The 23,958-nt window shown below is 45.7% G+C and overlaps 1 protein-coding gene across 4 annotated transcripts in view; it reads left to right on the top strand.

Moving 5' to 3' along the window:
* The window catches only part of TTC7B (tetratricopeptide repeat domain 7B), a 268,355-nt gene that overhangs the window by 144,042 nt on the left and 100,355 nt on the right, over positions 1-23,958 (top strand). For all 4 annotated transcript variants that reach the window (XM_021675705.2, XM_021675701.2, XM_021675703.2 and 1 more), the window contains 5 exons: positions 9,257-9,340; positions 10,333-10,437; positions 12,823-12,940; positions 15,039-15,096; positions 21,361-21,433. In XM_021675705.2, the coding sequence (XP_021531380.1) occupies positions 9,257-9,340; positions 10,333-10,437; positions 12,823-12,940; positions 15,039-15,096; positions 21,361-21,433 (438 nt within the window). The remainder of the gene's footprint in view (positions 1-9,256; positions 9,341-10,332; positions 10,438-12,822; positions 12,941-15,038; positions 15,097-21,360; positions 21,434-23,958) is intronic.

The raw sequence follows: 23,958 nt of genomic DNA, 5'->3' as shown, positions 1-23,958 counted from the left end.
GCATGTAGGTATAACAGGAGAGAAAACAACAAAATTTTAATCAATGAAATTCAGAATATAAAAAGAGAATACAACTGTTTGTAACATAGATCCATTAATGAGAAGAATGGGGTTGTTTGCGGGGGGAGGGAGTAACATTTTGCTTAATTTGGGTTTAAAGTTAATACCCCCTCACCAAATTGATGGTGAATGCTCAGCTATAAATGCACTTCTTAGCTTTTGGACTCTATGAAAACAAGCAGCAGGTCACAAAGGACCCTGCTTCAGTCCTTTCTGCTATGTCATTGTCTCTAGTCTTGGCAGTTCTAGTACTCCTCCCTGCCTCGTGTTTGCCTGCAGCCCTCCTTAAAGGATCTCCAAAAGAATGGATCCCAGTTCTCCATCCAGCCTTCATTCAAGCATTTACCGTGCAGCTATTTTGTACATGGTATGTCCCAGGCTGCTGCACTCTCCATTCCTTACTTCCTCCCTTAGTCCTGGCATGGGCTAAGTGGCAGCCAGGGTTGAAGTGCTAAAACCTGGTACCCCAAGCCAGGGGAGAGAGACTGAAAAGACTAAAAGGTAAGAGGCAATTGAGGAGACAGGAGGAATGGAATGCCCATTTCATGAATTCGCTGCATATTGCAAGGAACAGCTACATTGGCAAAGCAGCGGATGGAGTTGTATCTGAGTAGGACCCCAGAGACCCCTTACTCAATGTGCACACCTGGTCTGCTTGTTTAGTAGAGTTGAGAGGAGCGCATGCAGGAAAACTGCATCCAGCATTCAAATTCTATAATAAAGTCTGTGACCTTTGAAAACAACCCACTCTCTACTCCTCTCACTGTGACCAGAGGCAATGATATCCTTTAAGTGTTTGCCAAAGCAATAAAACTCTGAGACTTCTCTGCTTGGAGCAGTATTGCTGTTTTAAAGGAAAAACATTAATGGGAAGAGGTAGGGCATGGATACGTTGGCTTTATTTCCAATATGAGGAGAGAAAACTTGAACAAGTTTTGATGTCTATGTTTTTTCCAAACTTGGGGCAAGGAGGGGAACTTTTATTTGTAGCTGACAGTCCCATAAGTATGCCTTTTAGAAGCGTTTCCTGGACTCAGGCTCCTGTAGATAGAGACCTCTAAAACTCCATTTTAATTTGTACTTTCATTTTTAGTGAATTTAGGAGTGGCAGGTGTGGTGGCTCGCACCTGTAATCCTAGCACTTTGGGAGGCCAAGGTGGGCAAATCACCTGAGGTTAGGAGGTTGAGACCAGCCCAGTCAACACAGCGAAATCCCGTCTCTACCTAAAGTACAAAATTAGCTGTGTGTGGTGGTGCACGCCTATAATCTCAGCTACTTGGGAGGCTGAGGCAGGAGAATCCCTTGAACCTGGGAGGTGGAGGTTGCAGTGAGCCGAGATCGTGCCGTTGCACTCCAGCCTAGGCAACAAGAGCGAAACTCTGTCTAACAACAACAACAAATTTAGGAGTAAGAGCTCTGAACTGAGCATCAGGAGACCTTGGTTCTAACTCCAAGTCTGCCACTGTGTATGGCCCTGGGGAGGTCCTGCCTCCTCTCTGGGTCTTAGCTTCTGTATCCGTAAAGTGAATATGGGATCAGATAATCTCAAAGACCTCAAATTGCTCTGTGATTCTGTCAGCCTGTGGGTCTAAGATGATGGCCCAAAATATTTGAATAGCTTACAGAGTTTTTTATTGCTCAAAGGTAAGGAAGTGAAATATTATGCACATATCATGTTTAAAAACAACCAGTTACACAGCTGCAAGGAATTGGGTTTATTAACTGATTCGTGAAGTATACGTGATGTGGAAAAGAAAGTCTCCCTGATGAATTGAAGGACCTATGTCATAACAACTTTTACAATATGACCGACCTGTCTATAATCTGAATAATGATGACAGTTCACTATGCTATTTTTTGTCTTTTAATAGTGATGAATTTTGGACCTAGACTTCAGGCTAAATTTGAGGGGTATCTGACTATTTTATTTCTGCCCCCTCCCTAGTGGGATTTGGATGCAGAATCTTACTCTTGAATTCCGAAAATAGACTTTGGCTTTGCTGCGCTTGTGGTACTGTACAGCTGTCGCTGCTGCGCACCCAGTTCGTGTAATTGGGCTTTGTGTACTAGGAAGGTAATTGCTAAATCCCTTTCTGATGCCAGAAAAGCTTCTCATTCCTGGAGCCCCCTCAAAGATGGCTGATTTCTGAAAAGCCGGAAAAAGAGACTGGAAAGGCGTAAGATCTTGCTACCAAAAGGAAACACTTTTGCAAGTGACATTTTGACTCGCGCTCAAATGATTAGGATGCCATTTAGAGTCTAATTATTGTTCTACCAAATATTCATGGTATTAAATGAATGTTATCTGGGATTAGAGAGGTGGCAGTCGTGTGATTACAGCGAATGGACCTATCTTTCCTGATAGAAATAATACCACTGCCAAATCCATCTTCTTTTCTTGTGAGGAAGGTGATTTGGAGATGTCACACCTGCTGTTTTGTGAGGGTGACTCAGGGATCTGCAGCTCAGTATCTGCCGCACTTCCCTTCCTAGGCCCACACTGCCATCTCTCCATTGGACACTAGAAGTGGAAAAGGGGCCAGAATCTAGCTCATGCCACTCAAAGGCTCCTACTCACACTGCCTTGCTGTCTGCTGGCACGCCCACCCCATTCCCAGGGGTTCTCATTCTTCCCTTCATCTGCCCCTCAGAACCCTGAAGATCTGCTCCTGCTTTGTTTCGTAAAAGCCAGCCCATTGAAAGCCTTCACTCCAGGCCAGTCACTCTTTTGAGCATTTCACATGTATTTCTGCATTTAACCCCCATTACAACCTGATGGCTGGGAGCGAGGAGCTTGGATTAAGCCTAGGCAGCCTGGCCCCCAGAGCCAGTGCCTTCACCATGTGACTGCTCTCTTTGTCCTCATGCCTGCATGCTGGACCTGGGTGTTTAAAGAGGTCGCTTACATGTTCCCTGCCATCTTCTGAAGAGTCCATTTTCATCAATGCGACCTTTTTACTGGAACCATTATTAAAATGTGAATGCGGCTGGGTGCGGTGGCTCAAGCCTATAATTCCAGCACTTTGGGAGGCTGCGGCAGGTGGATCACCTGAGGTCAGGAGTGCAAGACCAGCCTGGCCAACGTGGTAAAACCCATCTCTACTAAAAATACAAAAAAATTACCCAGGTGCGGTGGTGGTGGGTGCCTGTAATCCCAGCTACTCAGGAGGCTGAAGGAGGAGAATTGCTTGAACCCAGGAGGTGGAGGTTGCAGTGAGCTGAGATCGTGTCACTGCACTGCAGCCTGGGCAATAGAGCAAGACCCTGTCTCTAAATAAATAAATGTGAATGCTTTTATTTTATTTTCCCCCCTCTCCATAATATTAAAACTGCAGTTTTTTGCTCTGTCACATGCCCATGTGATGGGGTTCTTAAAAAGGGATAGGCAAACAGAACTGGGATGAACAAACAGCCTACGGGGCAAGGGTTGTGGATAGCAAATGCCCCCAGTGACAACCCACGTTCCTTTTTACTGTGGGTACATTTTTTGGCAGGGAGTCTCCCTTTGTAGTTGAGGTATGGTTGACCTGAGCTGCTTAGGGGTTTATGTAATCTTCATGTTTACGGAAACACAGGGGAGGACATGTTATATATCCAGGCAGCACGCTTGGCATCAGCATCTCGGGAGCATCTGAAGCTGTCTGGGCGCTTTTCCAAAGCTGGCGTGCCATCACTGTATCTCATAAGATGCCAAGAGCCCATTGGCATGCAGCACCATCGGCTGTGATGCCGGAGCTCACACACCTCTGAATTGGGGTGGAAGGCTAATTTGTAAGTGACCCAGATTTCCTAACCCTCTTTATGACACCCTCATGGCTTGTTATGGGAGGTGGGTTGTTTCATTATGAGAAAGAGGTCCAAACCAGTAGGGCGCTGTGAGAGATGCTGCCTGTAGAGGACACACACAACTCACGTCATCTCTGTCAATTGAGAGCTTTGCAATGGGCTGGAGACGTGGTGCTCCTGGCTACCATGGTGCTGGTGGATATCGTGGGATCAGTAAAGTTGATTGACACTTCTACTAGCTGGGAAGGTCTCAGTCCTCAGTAGCCTCAGGGATCCCAAAGAGACCATGGGAGCAAGGGTCCCCATTCGCAGCAAAAAAAAAAAAAACAAAAAAAACCAGCTGAGTCTCTGAAATAGTTCAAGAAGCATGTGGCCTTTTGAGGGGCCTTTTATTTAGCTGTCCTTTGCTTTCTGCAGCGTGAGTGGGCCTGATAAGTGAAGTGTGAGTGGAGCGACTGTAATTAAAGCTTCAGAGGCAGTCGTGTTGTGGTGACGAGCTCAGTCTTTGCAACCAGACCGCTTCACTCCCATCTGGCTCCACCACCAACTCTCTGAGGCCCCTCTACCCCCTTAACACCCCTGCGCTTCAGATTCTTCACCTGCAAATGGAAGATGATCAGGGGACCTGCCTGGTACTTTATAGGGTCCTTAGGATCACCCAATGAGGCAATGCTTGTAAAGCAACTAAAACAGTGCCTGGCTACAGAGTATTACCACACTTGTTAAAGAAATCAAGAATAAGCATACATTCTAGACCAGTTCTATAAAGTTGTGCCCCATTTTCAAGGGTCTCAGATTGAATCCTTTTCTAAAACGAGGAAACATTTTGTAAAGTTTGTAAACATTTTGTAAAGAGATTTATTTCTGATATAATGCATTGTAAATCTGAGTTTTCGTACATTGAATCTGGGTAAAGTGATAGGCATGATACAATTTGTTGTATTTCCATTCCTAATATAAGAACATTAAAATTTTTAAAAAGGAAAAATAGCTAACCTTTGTTTAGCACTCAGTAGGCTGTTTCTGAGGTGCTATTTCCTGTGGCATTGTATGTAGTAACTAATTTAATCTTAGTAACGCTCTGCATTCATTACTGTCGTATTTCCCATTTTACAGTGAGGAATCTAGGCACACAGTGGATAATTGCTTGCCCGAATTCACACACCCAATCTGTCATGCACCTTGATTCTGTTTTTCTAGCTGCCATTCAGGTCGTGTACTCCCTGTTCTGAAGGGTTCTCAGGCAGAAGCTCTACTACTTGTCGGGGGTGGAAGGTAGGAGCTGTTACAGGAGGAGCCCGAAGCGTTTGATCGGGCGTACCTTCGGGGCTTTGGCTGCTGGTGAGGTAACCTGACTTGTTAAGCAGAAAAGGAACTTCTCCATCTGCACTGCTAAGCTCACCAGTTCCAAGAGGCTGAAGAAGAGACTGAAACAGATTCAGGGAGACAAGGGTTCTGCCCATTTGGGAGGCCTCACATCACTCAGGCCACTGGGAATGAGGTCCAGAGGCCCCTTCCCTGCCTCCCTCCCTGCAGATTCAGAGGCTGGCAGGAGCATCTGATTGGCTGTCGGCATGCCATGCGCGTGCCACACTCCTACCACTTCTCTTCTTGGGAGTGCCCACTCTTCCCCTGTAAAAATCAGAAGAGTTTTGGAGTAACAGGCAGCCAGAATGACAAGTGCCCGCTCCTTTGGGGGCTTCATCTAGGTGCTCCCCAAGTGATCTGCCAGCCACAGGATCCCGTGATTCTACTTCTGATGAGGACTGGGGCTGTTTTCCTTTCCTGCAGCACCTGGAACACAGCTCTGTACCAATTAGGCCTCCGTCAGTGTGCTTCACAGAGTTTAATGAGTCCATTAGCCTTTGGCACACAAGAAAAGAAGGGTGCACACTTATTTATAGCACCTAGCTTTTTGATTCAGAACAGACTGTTTCAGCTGCCAAGCTCCTTTTGTTGATCAGGAAAACAGTTGATATTTATCATTCCTCGTAGCAAAAGGAGGACGGAAAAGCATTTAAACATTTAAATGTTTAAGTATTTAGTGTTTAAGTACTTACTAAGTATATTTAAGTACTTAGTGGTGATATGCAACACATTGGTTGAATAGGGCTGTTAGAGCAATCCTCATTTTTGATCATCTCCCATCTTTCCACATACCAGCTCCGGTGCCTCATTTCAGCCACTGTGATCATTCTCATCTCCTCCTCCTCCATCGTCCCTCATCCCCACGCCCATGTCAGTTTCTAGGCGCTGTTGGCTTTCCACGGCTTAACATCCTCCATCACACCTGTCCTCTCCCGCTTAGTCCCAGCCCATGCCTCCCAGACCTGGGTCAGGTCTCCCCCACCACCCTGTCTTGCCTGCTTCATCTCAGCATGCTCTGTCATTTCCCCTCCCCACTGTGCTCCCTGTTCTGAAGGGTTCTCAGGCAGAAGGTGTCACTGAGGACAGTGACACCTTCCTCAGTACAGCAGAGCAGCTAAGAGGGCCTTGGGTTCAGGTTCAAGATTCCAGGTCTGCCACTTGGTGTCCGCACTAGTGAGGAGTGTATTCAGATGTAATTAACAAACCAGCATGCAGTGGCTTAGCCAAAGCGGCGTTTATTTGGTTCCCCCTACAAGAAGCCTGGCAAGAGGCTGGTGCAGCAGCTGCAGCGCCTCGTGGTGTCAGGGCCAGGCGCTTTGTCTTTCTGCTCAGTCTTCCTGGCCTCCCGGCTTCCGGCTTTGAAGGGTCAGGGCTGAGGGCTAAGTTTGTCCTGGCAGAGAATGCCCCGCTTTTAAAGGACTCTCCTGGAGGCCTTGCCCAGCCTCCCCTGCCAACGTCCCATGACATAGGATGAGGCCCGTGGCACATTGTCCGTGTTCACCTTGCTCAGGGTCTTTGGATGCCCACCCTGTGCCATCGCCAAGCACTAGCTCCTTATTAATGCTTATGACTTTGCTTTTAGGTAGAATATGTGTTTGTCAGAACAGCTTTTCCCAGTAAGCCAACTAGCATGATATTTACTGTGTGACCTCTAAACACCATTTAAAATTCTAGAATTCTTTTCTGTCCTCTCCCACTACCTCACTTTACCTTCACCCATTTATTGTCTTCACTACGGCTCCTTGTCGCCAGGTCCCCTGCTCCCTGCCCTCCCTCCTCGACTGTCCCTTAATCCTGAGCATCCCATCGTCCTTCTCCGCTACTGCATTGGCCACCGAGCAGCATGGGAGAAGATGGCAACACAGTGCTGCAGGCTCCAGTGTGAGCTCGCACCAGTCTCCGAGTTAGCTGACCCTTCTGCGAGCCTTCTGTCCCCTTCGGTGGAGGGAGGCTTTTATTGTTGTTTAAACCTTTTTTCTTCTTTGGATTGTTTTTCTTTTCTTTTTTTAGACAGAGTCTTGCTCTGTTGCCCAGGCTGGACTGCAGTGGTGCCATCACAGCTCACTGCAGCCTCGACCTCCTGGGCTCAAGCGATTCTCCCTCCTCAGCCTCCTGAGTAGCTGGGACTACAGTTGTGCTCTACCATACCCAGCTAATTTTTATTAATTTTTTTTGGTAAAGACGGGATCTCGCTATGTTGCCTCGGCTGGTCTCAAACTCCTGGCCTCAAGTGATCCTCCTGCCTCAGCCTCCCTAAGTGCTGGGATTGCAGGTGTGAGCCACTGCGCCCAGCCTCTGTTCTTTTTATAACCTCCTGGCACTATTCTTTTCTTTTCCTCCCAGCACCCACCTCATTCCCTCTTTGCAGAGAGAACCGTGGCTGGGCCCGACAGCGTCTGCCATTCTCTCCTCCTTGTCTGGAGGATCCTGCCTCCGAAAGAGAAGGCCTCTTGGCAGGGATGCATTTGTTCTGGGGACCTGGCTCTCTCTAGTCTTCTGGGGCCTAATTTATCTCCCCAGGGTCTTCATCCTGCAGGCTCATTCTGCTCATGTTAGTGAGAGGCTCCAGTTGCCTCTATGAAAAATTAAGCACATAGATAAAAAGCCTCTCTTCACTACACACATCTTCCTTCATGCCTCATCTCCATCTTTTCTTTGCTTATCGGCCGCTGTGGCCTGTGTTCTCCTTCCATGTCCCCCAGAGACACACTTGCAGAGCTTTTCAACCAATCGATTCCAAGGGCTTCTTGGCCTCCGTTGCCCCTGGCCCCGTTGGCCCCATTCTGGGGCTCTGTTTTGCGACACTGCTGCACGCCCTCCCACCCAGGTCCCTGCTTCACTTTCCTTCCCAGGTCCTTTTGCTCTCCCTTCCCACAGTCTGGCCCTGCTGCCTTCTCTCAGAGTACTCTTCTGGGCTGATCTGATCTCTTCCAGTAACTTCAGTTCTTTTCTCAGATGTTTGTCTTCTGTTAGATCTTTTTCTTGAGGTCCCAGAATGTCTCTGGTAAATTACCTCATGATGCCTCAAACTCAGTATCTCCCATGTCAGACTCGTTCATGACAGCTTCTGTCCACATTCTCCCTTTCTGCTTAAAAAAAAAAAGAAACTCCCCTTTCTCTCCCCCCTCTCAAACACACACACACACACACTCTCTCTCTCTCTCTCTCTCTCTCTCTCTCCCTCTCTCTCTCTCTCTCTGTCACACACATACACTCTCTCTCCCTCCGCCCCCTGCCCACACACACTCATGCATATGTGAGGGCATTCTGTGGCATGGGTTTTCTCCCAGGTGTGCAGGCCAGACATTTGGGCACCTCTTGTGCCTCCCCAGCCCCCTCAGGCTTCCACGGGTGACCCATCTTGCTGATTTGAACTTGGACACATTTCTTGATTCTGAAACCCCTGGACCACTCTATCCATTTTGTTCCTGGCCTACGTCCATCAAGATCCTCCCCCTCACCCCAGTCCCCCATGATCTTCCTCAAGCACTGACGTCATCATGTCACTCTGTGCAGGGACCAGAGGCTCCTTGTTGACTGACAGGGAAATCCGTTTGTAGATTACTCACCATGGCAGGCAATGCACCAATACTGAGAAGATAAAGAGATTGTGGTTTTTGCCTTTGATGGTTTCTCAAAGTGGGGCTGGGCTGCGGAAGGCCCAGCTCAGTGTCTGTTCTCACTGGATGCCATTCCTGACTCCTGGATCACTTCACCCAGTGCTATTTCTCGCCCTTGGGGCACTCCTGAGTTTGGCTTTGTATTTGTGAGGTTGGTGTATTTGCCTCTTTCCCTGTGCCAGATACAAAGCTACTTGAGGGCAGGGATTGTTACAGCTTTGGTCAACTGTGGGTTGTCCTGGCCACCAGCCCGTGTGGGGACTCTGTAGGAACCGTTTGGTGGAGGATTATATGTTTTAAGTATTCAAGGAAAGCAGATTTTATGGACTTACCTTAGTGTACATAGACACAAACTCACATTCGTGCAGTTGTGACACCAGCGCCTCTCAGATATCTGCATTTGTTTTTCTTTCCCAACCAGTGCCTAGAAAGAGCCATGAAGTTTGCCTTTGAGGAGTTCCACCTGTGGTACCAGTTTGCTCTGTCCCTGATGGCTGCTGGAAAGGTGAGTCCCCTTTGTGACACGCAGTCGTTTATGCCAAGGTTAATGTCATTGAATTGTGTGAAATGACAGACTTTTTGAAAGTCTTTGGAGCCACGATGGGAAACTATCCTGGTCCTTTCTCAGTGAACAATCAGATTTAATTATTTAGGGAGCCAAGATGGATCTATCACTGAGAAGAAAAATTCTGAAATATTTGTCTTTTTCTAGTCATTGTGACTTCATCAGGTGACATGGACGTGGCTCAAACTAGAGCTCATTGTTGACACAGACACTGCCACTCAACTGAGAGTTCAGCTGATTCCTGGAGGGGACCTGCCGGTTATCTTGAGCAGTGTGTTATATCAGGCAGTGTGTGATACCGGCTGAAAATGTGGGCTGAGGGAGTCCGACGGCAGGGTGAAGCCTGGTGCTTCCCGCCCAGCTGAGTGACCCCAGCAAGTCACGAGTATCTGTTTCCTCGGTAAAATGGAGTGAGGACAGCGCCCACTCCAGAGACGTGTTATCAGGGGAATGAGATGCTACCAGAGGTGTTTAGAGTAGCATTCCTTGCTGGGTACACACTCAACAAAGGTAACTATTGTTGTTCTTGTTAAGTTGGACCATTCAGTGAATGAAGCCTGAGAGAGGTTACTTGAACTAAATGAATTTAGCAATTTAGTGTTCTGTGCCTTAAATTGGATATTTATCTTTTGTAATAACAAGCTTCTACCATCTTTATATTTTTCTTAATTTTCCAATAGTTACACAAGTAGGAAACAAAATTCAGGTGATGCCAAGGAAGCATTTCTGCTGGTTTATAACCCAGTGTACTCCCCGGTCTCTCAGAAGCTGCAGGCTCTGGTTTTCATAGGCCCCAGGCCCCTACTTGCTTGGGCTTAAAATTGGAAAAGCCCACGAGGAGGCCACCCTGACCGAAAACCCCTCTGAGAAGGCTGTAGTATTCTGTTGTGTCAAACGCTTTGAGTTTCACAGAATAATCTTCTCTTGCCAAGTCTGCCCGTGCTGTGAAGGTGCTGAGAGAGTGTATCCGCCTAAAGCCAGATGACGCCACCATTCCCCTCCTCGCTGCCAAGCTCTGCATGGGCTCCTTGCACTGGGTGAGTAGGGGCACCTCCCTCCGCACTCCTGCAGGGGACTCTGGGCCAGGACTGCCCATTTTTTTCATGTCGAGGCACAGAGAGAAAGTGAGGATAATTCATCAGCTACACAAAGACAACCTGTGTAGCGCCGTGGACCCTGGGCCTGGGCCCTGGCCTCCACAGGCCTCATCCACTCCCCTCAAAAACTGGGGAGTACTCTGGGGTACTCCAGGGTTTTTTCTATGGGATTGTGCTTCAGGAATAACAATAATAAGATAAAATTATAATTCATACTCCCATACATCTTGCTTTATTCAAGCAATGTGGGACTGAGAAGAGACATGACACTGAATTAGCATCTCTGGCTGAGCCTGGTGTTTTTAAGACAGGGTCTTGCTCTGTCACCCAGGCTAGAGTGCACGACTGTAGCTCACTGCAGCCTCGACCTTTTGGGCTCAAGTTGTCCTTTCACCTCAGCCCCCTGAGTAGCTGGGACTACAGGTGTGCTCCTCTGTGCCCGGCTGATTTTTGTATTGTTTTGTAGAGATGGTGTCTCACTCTGTTGCCCAGGCTGGGAGCCTGGGAGCCTGGGATTTTCTATAGAGCAAAGAGCCACCCTAAACTTCAGCTCAAATGTAAATTCAACTGTCTTCGTTTCTCTTCCTTCACATACGCATTTCTCTTCAAATATTCTTGTTCAATTTGAATTTGGCGATAGCCTGATTTGTAACAATTCTAGTACCTCAAAAAATACATCATTTGAGTAGAAAATAGAAAACTCAGTCTAATTGCAGAGCTGGTGGTATAGATAATTGCCACATATGATAGAGTTCTAATTTCTTTTCTTTAACTTCATGTCAACAGTAGCAATAAGAAGGGTTTGCTTAGAAAAGACCGAAGCATGTTGCAAACTCAGGTCATTCACCCTTATTTCCTTGCTGTTTGTTTTTTTCACGTATTCTCACCCAGCAGGAGAAAAGTAAGGCTAGCAAAGAGATCGTTCCATTCTAGTTCCATTTTGCTGGGTAAAATGTAGAAAAAACATTTCGAAAGCTCAGGTTCTCACCTGAAACGCACAACTGTGAAGGCGTAGTGTGGCCATGTGGGTTCTGACAGTGTGGGGCTGTGAGCAGGCGAGGGGATGGCGCAGGCTGCTCCAGGAGTGGGCAGGCGGAGGAACGGACCAGGCGGAGGAGTGTACACAACCTTTGCATTTGGAACATGCCAGTTCCCAGCAGTGACTACTGCCCTCCTCCCAGCTCTGGATTTATTTATTACTGTAACATATACATCCCTAAATGCCTAAAATAGACCTCTTTTTAGAAAAAATATATAGGAGTAACAAATCTTTTTTTTTTCCAAGGCAGAAAAAAAAAAAAAGATTTTTCTGTCGCCCAGGCTGGAGTGCAGTGGCACGATCTTGGCTCCCTGCAACCTCTGTCTCCTTGGTTCAAGCAATTCTCCTGACTCAGCCTCCCAAGGTTGAGCTGTATTCTCAGCTGAGATTACAGGCTGGGTCACCATATTCGGCTAATTTTTGTATTCTTAGTAGAGTAGGGGTTTCACCATGTTGGCCAGGCTGGTCTCGAACTCAACCTTGTGATCCGCCCGCCTCAGCCTCCCAAAGTGCTGGGATTATAGATGTGAGCCACCATGCCTGGCCCTTTTCTGTATATTTTTTTCCTGCATTTTTATTATTAAAATATCCAAAGACCACAAAAGTCAAGAGTACATGAACTCCAGTGTCCTATCACCCAACTTCGATATCATCAACATTTGCCATACTTGGAGGAAACAAATCTTCCTGTTTTTGCCTCTAATGAATTGTGCATGAGGTCTTATTGTGGGTGTAGTTTACAGGTGCACATTTTCTCATTGGAATCTGCTGGCACAAGGTACATGTGTTGTGGTTTGTAAAATAAGTGGATGGAGTTTTGAAATTTATAACAGCTCATGGCAAAGAGAATCCAAGCCTGAATGAATTCTTTATATCCTGGGCGGGGGGAAAACAGAAAGGCCCAAACTTGAAACAATCCAAGAACTTTATTCTTTACAAATGTATTCAGTTCAACTTCTGAATACCTAACACAGCTTTATTATAGAACCAGTCAGTAAAAAATAAAGATGAAAAAGATAGATCCCCACCAAGTATGAAAGCAACTTTGGAAAAGAAGGTACATAAGCAATAAGGAAAACTTGAAAGAGAAAAAGCAACGTAGGAATCCTGCAAACTGTTAGAGAGGCTCGGGATGGAAAACAGAATCAGCAGAGTGGGATTGGGAGATTTGGGAGTCATTTTCAAAGTGACTCATCAGAAATCCAATTTTGGCAGCAGATGCTTATGGGAACTCATGTTAGAAATTCTGCAGGTTGTTTTTGTTTTTAACTTGTCTCATTTTTCAGTTGGAAGAGGCTGAAAAGTTTGCCAAAACTGTCGTTGATGTGGGAGAGAAAACATCAGAGTTCAAGGCCAAAGGCTACTTAGCTCTGGGGCTCACGTACAGTCTACAGGCCACTGACGGTGAGAGACGCCCCACCCCGGAGCTGCAGAGCTGCAGGGCTGGGCTGCCTAAGTCTACGCTGCAGGATTCCCACAGTCCCCTTCTGTCTCAGGGGGGTGCAGAAGCTGGGGCATTCTGATGTGTCATCTGGTGGGGCCCCTGGTGCTGCTGTCCTCTTTGCTTGGTCTAATGGGAGAATGGGAGGGCAGGGAGGAAGCCTTGGGCCAGGGCTTTCAGGCCTCATTTTCAGGTGCATTATGCTGGTGGTGCACTGGGCACCTCACTGGGCTTTGAGGGATGATTCACCCACCCAGCCTTGCACCTGCGCCTGTCCCACCTCTTGGTCTGGGCTGTCCTGTGTGAAGGGATGCTGGATCTTAGATACAGGAATGTGGAGGAGGCGGGGTCAGACACTTCCAGGAAGCTTCCCTTGACTGGTCAGGAAATGCCCCTTCTCCATTTGCATGTTTTAATTTGCAGATATGTACATGTGCAGTGCAACAGCTCACCAGACACCCAGGGCTCTCGGGTGCCGTGATTTTGGGCATGCTTAGAGTTCTGTTGGATGGGCTTCTAACTAAGAACAAATCGTGTATACTTAAGTTTTCAGTGATGTTTGCAGAAAGTTTAAATTAACAAACTTTTCCTGAACTGTTACTATTATTTTATCATGTTTTTGTTACATATAACACAAATGCAAAAAGAAAATCTCAGAAACAAGTGGATAACATAATGAATTTGAATTAGTATAAGGCAAAATATCCCGTAACCATTACCCTGCTCAGGAGCTAGCACCTCGCCAGCCACCTGGGAAGCCCCACCATGTGCCCCTCCCAATCACAAACCTTTTCTCCCTTAAGAGGAAATACTATCCTGCCTTTTATAATATTTCCTTTTTTTTTCCTTCATGGTTTTGTTGTAATTTATTTTATAAATTACTCCAAAATCTTTTCTCTGCCCTAAAATATCAAAGGTCCTGGGGAAGTTTTGCATATCAATTACTTTTCAATATGGATTACTTGCTAATTTTCCATACACACGATACATTGGCAATACTCAGCACATGGCTTTTAATATAGTAGACTTTGAGTGAAGAGCAAATTTAATGTCACGTATTAACCCATGTAAATTCTTAGTTCAGACTCCACCCCTTACTACTGCTGCAACTTTGGGAGAGTCACTTGATCCTGTGGGGCTTCCCCTTCCATTCATAGGTCAGTTGGGCCCCCTCTGAGGTTCCCTCCATCGGTATCACTGCTGTTCTAAGTTAGCCATGGTCTCTAGCCACACTGACCCCCTGGCAGCCTTTCACTGCTCTCAGTCTCATGCCAGGCTGGGAGGTGCCATGTTAGAGGCATTAGATAATGGCCCCCTGCAGTTCTAGCCATAAACAGGTTCCTCTAGGACTTTTTCTCTTGCCCTAGTAAAAAGTACCTTTTCATTCCTAGCCAGGTTTAAGGGGCCATTTCTCAGGTGCTCTGCACAGGGGAAGTGTTGACTCACAGCCATTGTGGCCTCATGCTTTTCAGCTAATTTTCCATCATCAGTGTTGGCTTTGCCTACTCCATCCCTTGTGTTCACATGAAGGTGTTAAAGGTCTGGCCATTGCCCAGTGTGAACCAAGCTGGCCTTTTAAGGCATCAAGCTAGTGCCCTTGGCCCAGGACTGCAGCTTCTCAGTGCCAGAAGGAGCTCTGAAGGCCGTCAGAATCAACACTGCCGGTGCTTGGATCCCTCCTGTCCCATCCTGATAGAGCTTGTCCTTCTTCAAGCGAGTTACATGCCTACACTTGGGAGGGCAGTCATGCTCCTCCTGGAATTCCCAACTGATCTTTTGCAAATGGTCCCCATATGCCTGGGAGTACCGAGAGTGATCACCCAACTCATACTGCCCCCTTGGCATTGTTCCACAGTCACACCCAATGAGTGCAAGCGCCTCGGGGGTTGGACTGGGCTTCCTTTCCTGTCTTCTCCAGGGCCCGGTGCAGGACTAGGCACACAGGAACTCAGACATTGTTGCTTTTCATCCAGTTGAATGTACAAGTTTTGTGATGGGTTTTGTATTTGTCAAAAACTCCCTGATCTCCGATGCCACTGACTAATTGAACCCTTTTCTTAGCTTCTTTGCGAGGGATGCAGGAGGTCCTACAGAGAAAGGCGCTTCTTGCATTTCAGAGGTGAGTGGGAGTTCATCTTTTCACTCGGCTGTACATAATGACACCAAAGTATGATGAGTATAAAAAGAAGAGATATTTATAAAGATTATGTAAACAGTGTTTTACCCCTGAGAGTCTTTGGTCTTGAGCACCAAACATACAGCATCAAAACCCTGCTGCGTCACTTGTTGCTGTGTAAATCTGCACTCTTAATCTGTTTATCCATTTGGGCACATTTTATTCATTCCTAATAAAGCGATTTCAACTCGGAAAAGATAGATACTTTGTATGTCTATGGAGATGAGTCCTTTATTAAAGACATTTGTCATCATCTAGAGAAGAGATTATTCTTTTCTAGCTTTTTTTTTTTAACATGTCAAGCTGCAGGGTTTTGTATTAAGGAATGAGAAGGCCGATTTCAGGAAGTCTCTGAAATACTGAGCAAAGACTGTCAGCCCCACAAGCCCCAAACTCCCCGCCCCCACCTTGTTCCGTAACACCCTGTGCTTATCTCTGTCACTGTGCCTCTCAGGAAATTAGGAGAAGGCCTTGCAGCTATAAAATGCCTGAGCGTCACAGTGTGCCTTCACATGCCTTACTTAATGTGTTCCTACCACAGACCATTGAGGAAGACGGCAAGCACTATGTCCCTTGCAGGTCAGGGACTGAGACGCAGGAGTTTCTAGGAGCTGCCATTCCACAGCTATTGAAGTCAGTATGCAGTCAGGGTCTCCTAACTCTAACCCCGATTCTCCTGACCTCCCATACTACACTGCCCTCATTTTATTCTTACTACAGGTATAACGAATCATAAGAATGAAATCGTTGTCTGGAAGTATAGCCCCATCATGTGAAATCTAGAATTGGTATTGATCCTGTCACCTTAAATATATCTGAGTTACACTGATTTCTTGGAATTTTATTAGAAACTTAGTCACTTACACAAACATTTCATGAGGCCTTCCCAATACCTCACAAGCTTTGTGAGACTCTTTCCTTAGAACTGGGCTTGCATACCGATTTATCATGGTGTCCATGTGCCTTTTTCATGAAATCATGATCACTGGTTTCAGTTAGTCTGAAACTCTTCTGTCTCATTCCTCTATTTCCTAGCAGGCTTGCCGGTAGCTACATCAGGTCACCAGCCCCAGTCTGGGTAATGACAAAAAGTACCAATTGACATCTGCACAAGATCTCCTGTCTCTGTGCTAAGCTTTTGTTGATGTTCTTTAGCACGGAGTGTGGAAAGCATTTCCATTTCAAATGATTTGGAGTTTTAAATTCTCCAGCCCTAGTTTGTAAAACCCACACATGGATGCTTAAGAAAGTGGTCATTACATCTGTTTCACTTTTCTTAAATCAGCACATCTTACTGGCTCTCTAAAAACAGCCACAGTGGTGGTCTGCCTTAAGCTGCCAGTATAACTTCATGTTATGTAACAGCTGCTCCATTGGCCTGAATTCTTTTTTGTTCATCTTTTGCTTAAGTTTAAATTCAAAGAGATTTTTTAAACATTAGTTCATATGGGAATAAAGAGTAATAAAATCCCACTAACCTAACTGGTTATATTGCAGAAGGCTAACCTAAATTAGAATTTGTGTGAAATATAGAATGTTTTTCAAAGAAATGTTTTCATTTTGTTTCAAATACACATTAACTAGGATTGTTCTAGTAAACTGTAATCCTAACAAAAATCTTTAAGGGAAAGATTTTAAGAAAATGAAAATGATTTGTATTTCTTCTTAAATATAAATGAATAATTTAAAACTACTTTGATGAGAAGTACTTTCTCTACTATGTATTTTCAATATCCTCTCACAGTTCTGTTTATACTAATGTTTTGCATTTTTTGTTTAAAAAGAAAACACAATTCAAAAAGTGATGGGGTTGCAGATGTAGCACATGAAAGTTAACTCTTAATTATGACTGGAACCAGAATTCAGAAATATTCATTCTCTAGTGGATCCAAAGTTTGCAGACATCCAAGTTGGGTGGCTGCATCTGAATGTGAGACTGTCAGCTGTTCCTACACTCATAAGCTCAACCCAAGCAGCTGAACCAATTCATTTGCCCTGTACAAAAGTATAGTGAAGAAGAACATAACATTGTTTGCAAAGCTTCTGAAGGTGCTTAACTGACCTGAGTTGCTTCTTCTGCAGGCTCTCACATCCTACTGAGAAATGCAATCCTGAAAACAGTTGAGGGCACCTTTCATTGTGTGGCCTACAGTATGCATAAAGCCTGGTGTTCCAGGAGGCAGAGGTGGCATGGTGACATTTGTGTATATCACTCATTGTGGTTATAGGGTACACAATCTTGCTTTGTTTTCCCCTTTCTCTCCTAGCTTAAGTGTGGTATGATTTGTGTATATAGGGTGACCGGCCATCCCAATCTCTTGAGGACTAAGTGGTTTCCCATGGGACTTTCAATGCTAAAATCAGGAACATCCTGGACAAACCAGGACAAGTTGGTCACCCTGTGTGTGGAACTAACAAGAGGTTCCGGAGCAATAGATTTAACCGGGGTTTGCACTTTTTAAAAAAAACTTAGTGTATGAATCCCATGGCCCCTGTAATCAGGACTGAAGGGGACTTCAAAGAGAATTGGCTAAACAAGGCAGTAAGGTGGTAGTGTACAAAGAACAGGCTTTGGAATCACATGCTTTCCATTCCACTTCTGGCTTTCTCTCATTTGCTGGCTGTTCTTAGACAAGAAGCTTAATAGTTGATAACTTCACAAATTGTACTTATTATTGTTACAAGATATATGCCTTATGGACCAGGGTCAACATTGATCAGCCTTCTTTATATTCTTGGTTCAACTCTAGAGAATGTTGGAAATGGAATCTAGGGGAGCACTGGCGTAGATGCCACGACATCGTTGAGTTTTAGCCGGGTGATCTGGGAAGCCCATGCCATGCTTTCCAAAAGCAGCCCAGCATGCCTATCTCTGGGCACTGCTCCCACTGTACTGTAATGATGATCATTCTGAGTCTCTCCCTCTGGGGTCAGGGCGGGAGCTCATCAAGGAAAGGCACTAGCATGCTTCATCTCCATGCTCCCCAGAGGTTAGCAAAGGGCCTGGCATCATATTATAGATATTGCATAATGTGGATGGATGGATGGATGGATGGTGGATGGGTGGGTAAGTGGGTGGATGGATGGATGGTGAATGAATGGATGGATGGTGAATGGATGGATGGATGGGTGGGTGGGTGGACTGATGGGTGGGTAAGTGGGTAGATGGATGGATGGTGAATGAATGGATGGATGGGTGGGTGGGTGGACTGATGGGTGGGTAAGTGGGTAGATGGATGGATGGTGAATGAATGGATGGATGGGTGGGTGGGTGGACTGATGGATGGGTAAGTGGGTGGATGGATGGATGGTGAATGAATGGATGGATGGTGAATGAATGGATGGATGGTGAATGGACGGATGGATGGATGGGTGGGTGGACTGATGGATGGGTAAGTGGGTGGATGGTTGGATAGTGGATGGATGGATAGGTGGATGGGAGGATGGGTCGATGGTTGGATGGTAGATGGATGGATGGGTGGACATTAAATAGATGGGTGACTAGATGGGTGGGTGGATAGAAGGATGAGTGGGCTTCTTCATGGGAGAGAAATGGAATTATGTGGAGGTGCTTTGATAAGGGAAGCATTTTGTGAGTGTCTGTATGGTGACATTTTTAGGTCTTTTAGGTATTTCTGAGCAGTCTAGCCAGGTATTCAGTATATGGGCACAGGGCTTTATGAGGCTGCTTTAGATTCATGTACAGAGTTCAGAAGGCGTAGTTTCTCTGATTGCTAATGCCCTTTCTCTCACCTGCCTTGCCGAGGATTTCTGTCTGGCGAGTTGCCTGTGGCATACCAAAGGGGCTTTTCCACAGGAGGCTTAGCTACTGAAGTTATTCTGCGGGAAGCAAGTATTTTAGCATCTACTTGAGATCAACATAGGGTGCTTTTTCTTGTTTTCTTTGGCATTTTCCTTATTTCCTTTTTTCCTTCATAGGGTAAAGTGGTCAGTTGAATTTATTAGCCAAATTGTAGAAATAAGGTTTTTAAAATGTGTGTGTTTCAGTTGTGCCTCATTAGAAATTTGGCAGTTGAATATGCATCATTAGCCAAGTAGGAAATCCTTCAGATGTTGCCCTGATGCACTCCAGAAATACCAAGATCTCTATCACTTCTGGTTTGTTCCTTTCACAGTCCTGTGGTTAACAGAGAAAAATCATTTGATGAGGCCAGCGTGGGGCCTTTAGCCAGAACTATCTTTATCCACACCCTCAACTCACCAGGTCGTTACCAGCTTTTCAGTTTGTTGGTATTGTGTAGAGGCAACCGTGACTTGATTTATTTGTGAAGAATATGAATTGGGCTGAGAAAATTATAACTCTAAGAAATTCTTTTTGAGGGTTATGTAAACTTTATTATTTGTGAAAGAAGGCAAGATAAAGTAAATCTAAAAAGTTTCTTCATAATTGTGTATGCTTTTTCCAGAATAATTATGAGAGGGAGAAACCATGATTTTTCAGTCTCACTTTTATAAACACCAAAGAAAAATATTCTTTGATATGCAAATTCATGGAAAGCCAATATTTGTAAAACTATGCTGGCACATACAAAGTGGACCTTAGAAATAAGACATTTAGTAGCTGGGTGTGGTGGCTCTTGCCTGTAATTCCAGGGTTTTGGGAGGCCAAGGTGGGAGGATCACTTGAGCCCAGAAGTTCCAGACTAGCCTGGATAACATGTTCAAACCCCGTGTCTACAAAAAGTTTTATAAATCATCTGGTCATGATGGAGCACGCCTGTGGTCTTAGCTCCTTGGGAGGCTGAGAAGGGAGGATCGCTTGGGCCCTGGGAGGTTGAGGCTGCAATGAGCAGTGATCATGTCATCGCACTCCAGCCTGGGTGATAGAGCAAGACCCTGTCTTAAAAAAAAAAGAATTAAAAAAAAAAGAAAAAGAAGACATTTAAAAGGATAACACAGGCAATATCAGCCTCAGCCTCTTCAACTAAGCTGAGAAAAGTTCTAAGGTTATATCTTGAGGCCAAGTGAAGAGTCTCCTGGAATGGAAATCTAGGTACTTTGCTCCTAAGATTAATATAAGGACAGAGGTGAGCTTTGCTTCACCCTCATCCTGCACATGCGCTACTACATTTCCATAAACAATGCCCTAAATTAGTGGTCTTAGCATATTTTCTGGACGGCAAACACCTGGGAGACTTGTTAGCTCCCTTCCCGTCAGCACGCAATTCAATTAAAAGGCCTTATTATTGTAGAAAGCAATCTTTGGCCCGTTTGCCACCGTTGAATCCATAGTGATTTGATTTTCTTTTTTATCTTGAATTTATTTTCTGCTGGTAGAAGATCCTCCTTTAATCACAGAATGTTGACAGAACAGCAGGAAGTTTTGTTTACTATCTGGGTCCCACCTAATTAGTCTGCTCCATGGTGCCTTTTAAAGAAAGTAAAAGTTTGTTTTTCTCTTCCCAGGAGACTGTTAAACACAGAATTATATTGTACGTAGTCACATTTTGAGTTGCTTATGCTAAATACAAATGACTTCCACACAGAAGCAGAAAAGACCATGTTTGCAATCAGTTAGGAGGCCAGTATGGTCCCTTCCCGTCTGATGTCAAAGGCCAGTTCTTAACACTGAGCGTAGTGCCTCCCCACAGCCTCACAGTTATCTGGACGAAATCAGTAAATGGCATGGAATTTCCTAGAAGCTTCAAAAGACTGAATGAGTGTCTTTCTCTTCCTTTTTTTTCATCAAAAACCCAAAAACCTCATTTTATAAGCAAAGCTGGGTCTTTGATTTTCATATGGTTTCTCTGAAATCTAGAAATTTGGGTAAAGTAGCGTGAAGGAAGCCCAAGCCAAACTTACCCAAAGCAGCCATCGCCTTGCCAAGTGCACACATGGCTTCACCGTGTCCCAGCATGACACAGGGGCCCACCTGCTGGGGAGATCCAACCTCAGGGCCTGTGGCCTCTTCACCTCCAGGCCCTCTGAAAAGCCGGCAAGGTTCGGCTGCCGTTTTAGATGCTAGACAAAACACAGAAACATGCTCCTGTTCTGTCCCTTTAGACAGTGGTAAAAGAACTGCTTTCCATGTGTCGGTGGTCAGAGAAGAGTTTAAAGGAAGCATTACATAGTTAAATAAATATGTGGCCTTAGTATGAGAATGCAAATGTGAAGACGACTTGTTTCATAGGGAAAGTAAAAATGGCTTCCTCTCCCATGTACTAATAGCCATAAATACTTTTTCAGGGCGCACAGCCTGTCACCCACAGATCACCAAGCAGCTTTCTACCTGGCTCTGCAGCTTGCCATCTCCAGACAGGTCAGTTTCTCTAATGTTTCCTAAACATGGTGCCCTCTGTATCTTGATACAACTCCTTCAGCTCTTCAGTTTGAAGTGGTAGGTGATCTTCCCTTATTTCCTTGAGGCTAACTGGAGTCAGGAACTCTTCTCAGAGGTTTCAGCAAAGAGCCTGGTGTTTCGGTTGGTTTGAGCATCAGCTGTGAAGACACAGGAGTTCCAGGCTCTGCTTTTGGACATTAAACCCACACAGGCCCAAGCTAGGGTCAGATGGTAACCTGGGGAGCAGCTCATGGCATATATCCTGAACCCAGGAGTCATCAAAGAGCCTTTGTCCCTTGCCAACAGGAACCAGGTAGCAGAACCCAGTGCTGAGCTGCATGGTGGGGATTTAGCCACTGGTTGGGGTCTGTTTCTCATAGGAGTATCAGTAATTGACAGGAAGATGCCAGCAGGCAGAGACAAAAGATACCAGGTCCTTTTTAATACATGGAAGACATGAACAGTTACACATCGTGGCTACTCAAGAAAGGAGACAACACTATCTCCTAATGGAAGGGACAAGTTTTGCTGGCCTTCATATTCCCAAAGGCAACTTTTAGATGCTGCCTCTGCCATTCCCAAAACCCTCCTGTCCACTCCCAGCTGTTCTGGGGACGTTGGCCACATGCCTGCCCACCCACCAGGTGCAAGACACTGGTGGTAACCCCAGCACATTCCTGAGTGCTGACTGGGAGGGTGATTCAAAGGTCAGCTCTCCAGACATGCCATTCCCCTGGCAGGCCTGGGCTGAGGTATGCATCTGTCTTCCTGGTTGCTTGGGAGTGGCATTGAGAAGTGGCTTCCATTGGCAACCTAGGGACTGAGGAAACCAAGATGCCTCCCCTGTAAAGGTCCAGTCACCTGACTGTGGCTCACAGCTGGACTTCTGCAGCAGGTGTGGCCATTGATTGGCCATCTGATCTCTCCCCTACACCGACAGCTTCTCTCACCTCCTCCATGAAGCCTTCTTCCTGTAGCAGCATACACTTCCTTCTTTTTCCCAGCTCTCTTGTTTAGTTTCTGTCTTTCTCACTGGACTGTAGGTTCCAGGAGCCCACGTCCACCAATGTCATTGCTTTACCCTGGCACTCGGAATACCACCTGACATGTGACTCAGTAATACTCACTAAATGAAGGAAGCAGCTTTGAATTTCTTCAAGGCAGCTCTCCCTTAAAGACATCATTCTGATCCCTGTATCAGTTTGTCCCTGGTTGCTCTGGTCATCCCTGCAAATCAGCATCGTGCTATGCTGTGCCTTTCGACCCAGCCATTAATACCAGGTTGAGTGCTGTTCACGTAGTAGGTTGTCACCTGGGGAAGGATAAGTAGCTGGAGACTTATGGGTGTGGCAGCAGCCTTTGTGGGCATGTAGTGTCAGAACAGCAGAGTTCCAAGGGAGTGTTTCTCTGCTTCCCCAGGGGAGAGGATTTGACCAGGAGGAGAGGATGGACAGGAACACTCTCTTGTCAGACACTCATTAGCTGGGTGACCTTGCTCAAGCCATTTCATCTCCCTGGACTTCAGCTTCCTCCTGGTAACTGAAGGATTGGGGTGGACGGTCTCCCTTCCAACTGTGAGAACCAGGATTCTATGGTTCCAAAGCAGAAAGCCTCCATTGCCAACAGTTATAACCTAAATCCATCAAGAAAAGAAGTTCATTGAGGAAAAGCAATTGGTTTGGGAAAGAGAAGTCATAGCTTTCTACTAAGGAGTGAGGTTACTGAGGGTTTGGGAAAAAGCTGGAGAGCTGAGAAGAGGCCCCACAGAGGACTGGAGTTGGAGCAAGAGAGGAAGGAGTCTGTGGGATGGCTGTGTAAGAATGCTTCAGTACAGAGCTCTATTTTGAAATCTAGCTTCAGGTTCTAATTCTCCCTAGTTACTGCCAAACCTGTGTGGAATCCAGGGTGTTCAAATATCCATTTTGTGTGCATTTTGTCAAGCCTTGTGTTTGGATGATTTTGCGGAAGTCTTGAAAAGCTGTTGCATTTAAAGGTTCAGGTTGTGTCTGTTCCTACATGAATTTGGACACATCTGCTTTGCATGTGGCATTGCAGTTTGTTTCTCGGATCAGCTTCTTTTGGGTTGCAGTTTGGAAAGGTGCGGGGCTTTTGTTTGTTGTTTGCTTTATTGGCCTGTTTCCTTGATGTCTGCTGGAGGTCCAGGACAAAGGAACCTGAAAGAATCACAGGCCTCTGATCACATGGAAAGCTCTGTTAAAGGTTTAATAACATATTAAGCACTTTAATTTCAGTAATACTTGAAAAAATGAGAACAGTTCAGCTAAGGCAGTTTAATTCCACTAAAAACCTCTGACAATTTGTATGTGTCTCCACTTAGAGTTCAATCATCTCGGGCATAATTGCAAGTAGATCAGTTTCGTGGAAAGAATGAGAAAGTGTTTACTTAGGGAGAAGTGAAAGAGTGGGTGCAGTATTGGAAGCTCTGCAGAGAAACAGGGTCTCTTGAATCACTCTGCCAGTCAGAATGTCTCTTGAAGATGGCT

The sequence above is a fragment of the Aotus nancymaae genome, unplaced genomic scaffold, assembly GCF_030222135.1.
Source record: "Aotus nancymaae isolate 86718 unplaced genomic scaffold, 86718_ANA_hifiasm-v0.15.2.pri h1tg000011l, whole genome shotgun sequence".
NCBI lineage: Eukaryota > Metazoa > Chordata > Mammalia > Primates > Aotidae > Aotus > Aotus nancymaae.
The sequence above is the reverse complement of the archived record's forward strand: the minus strand, read 5'-3'. Positions and strand labels throughout refer to the sequence as shown.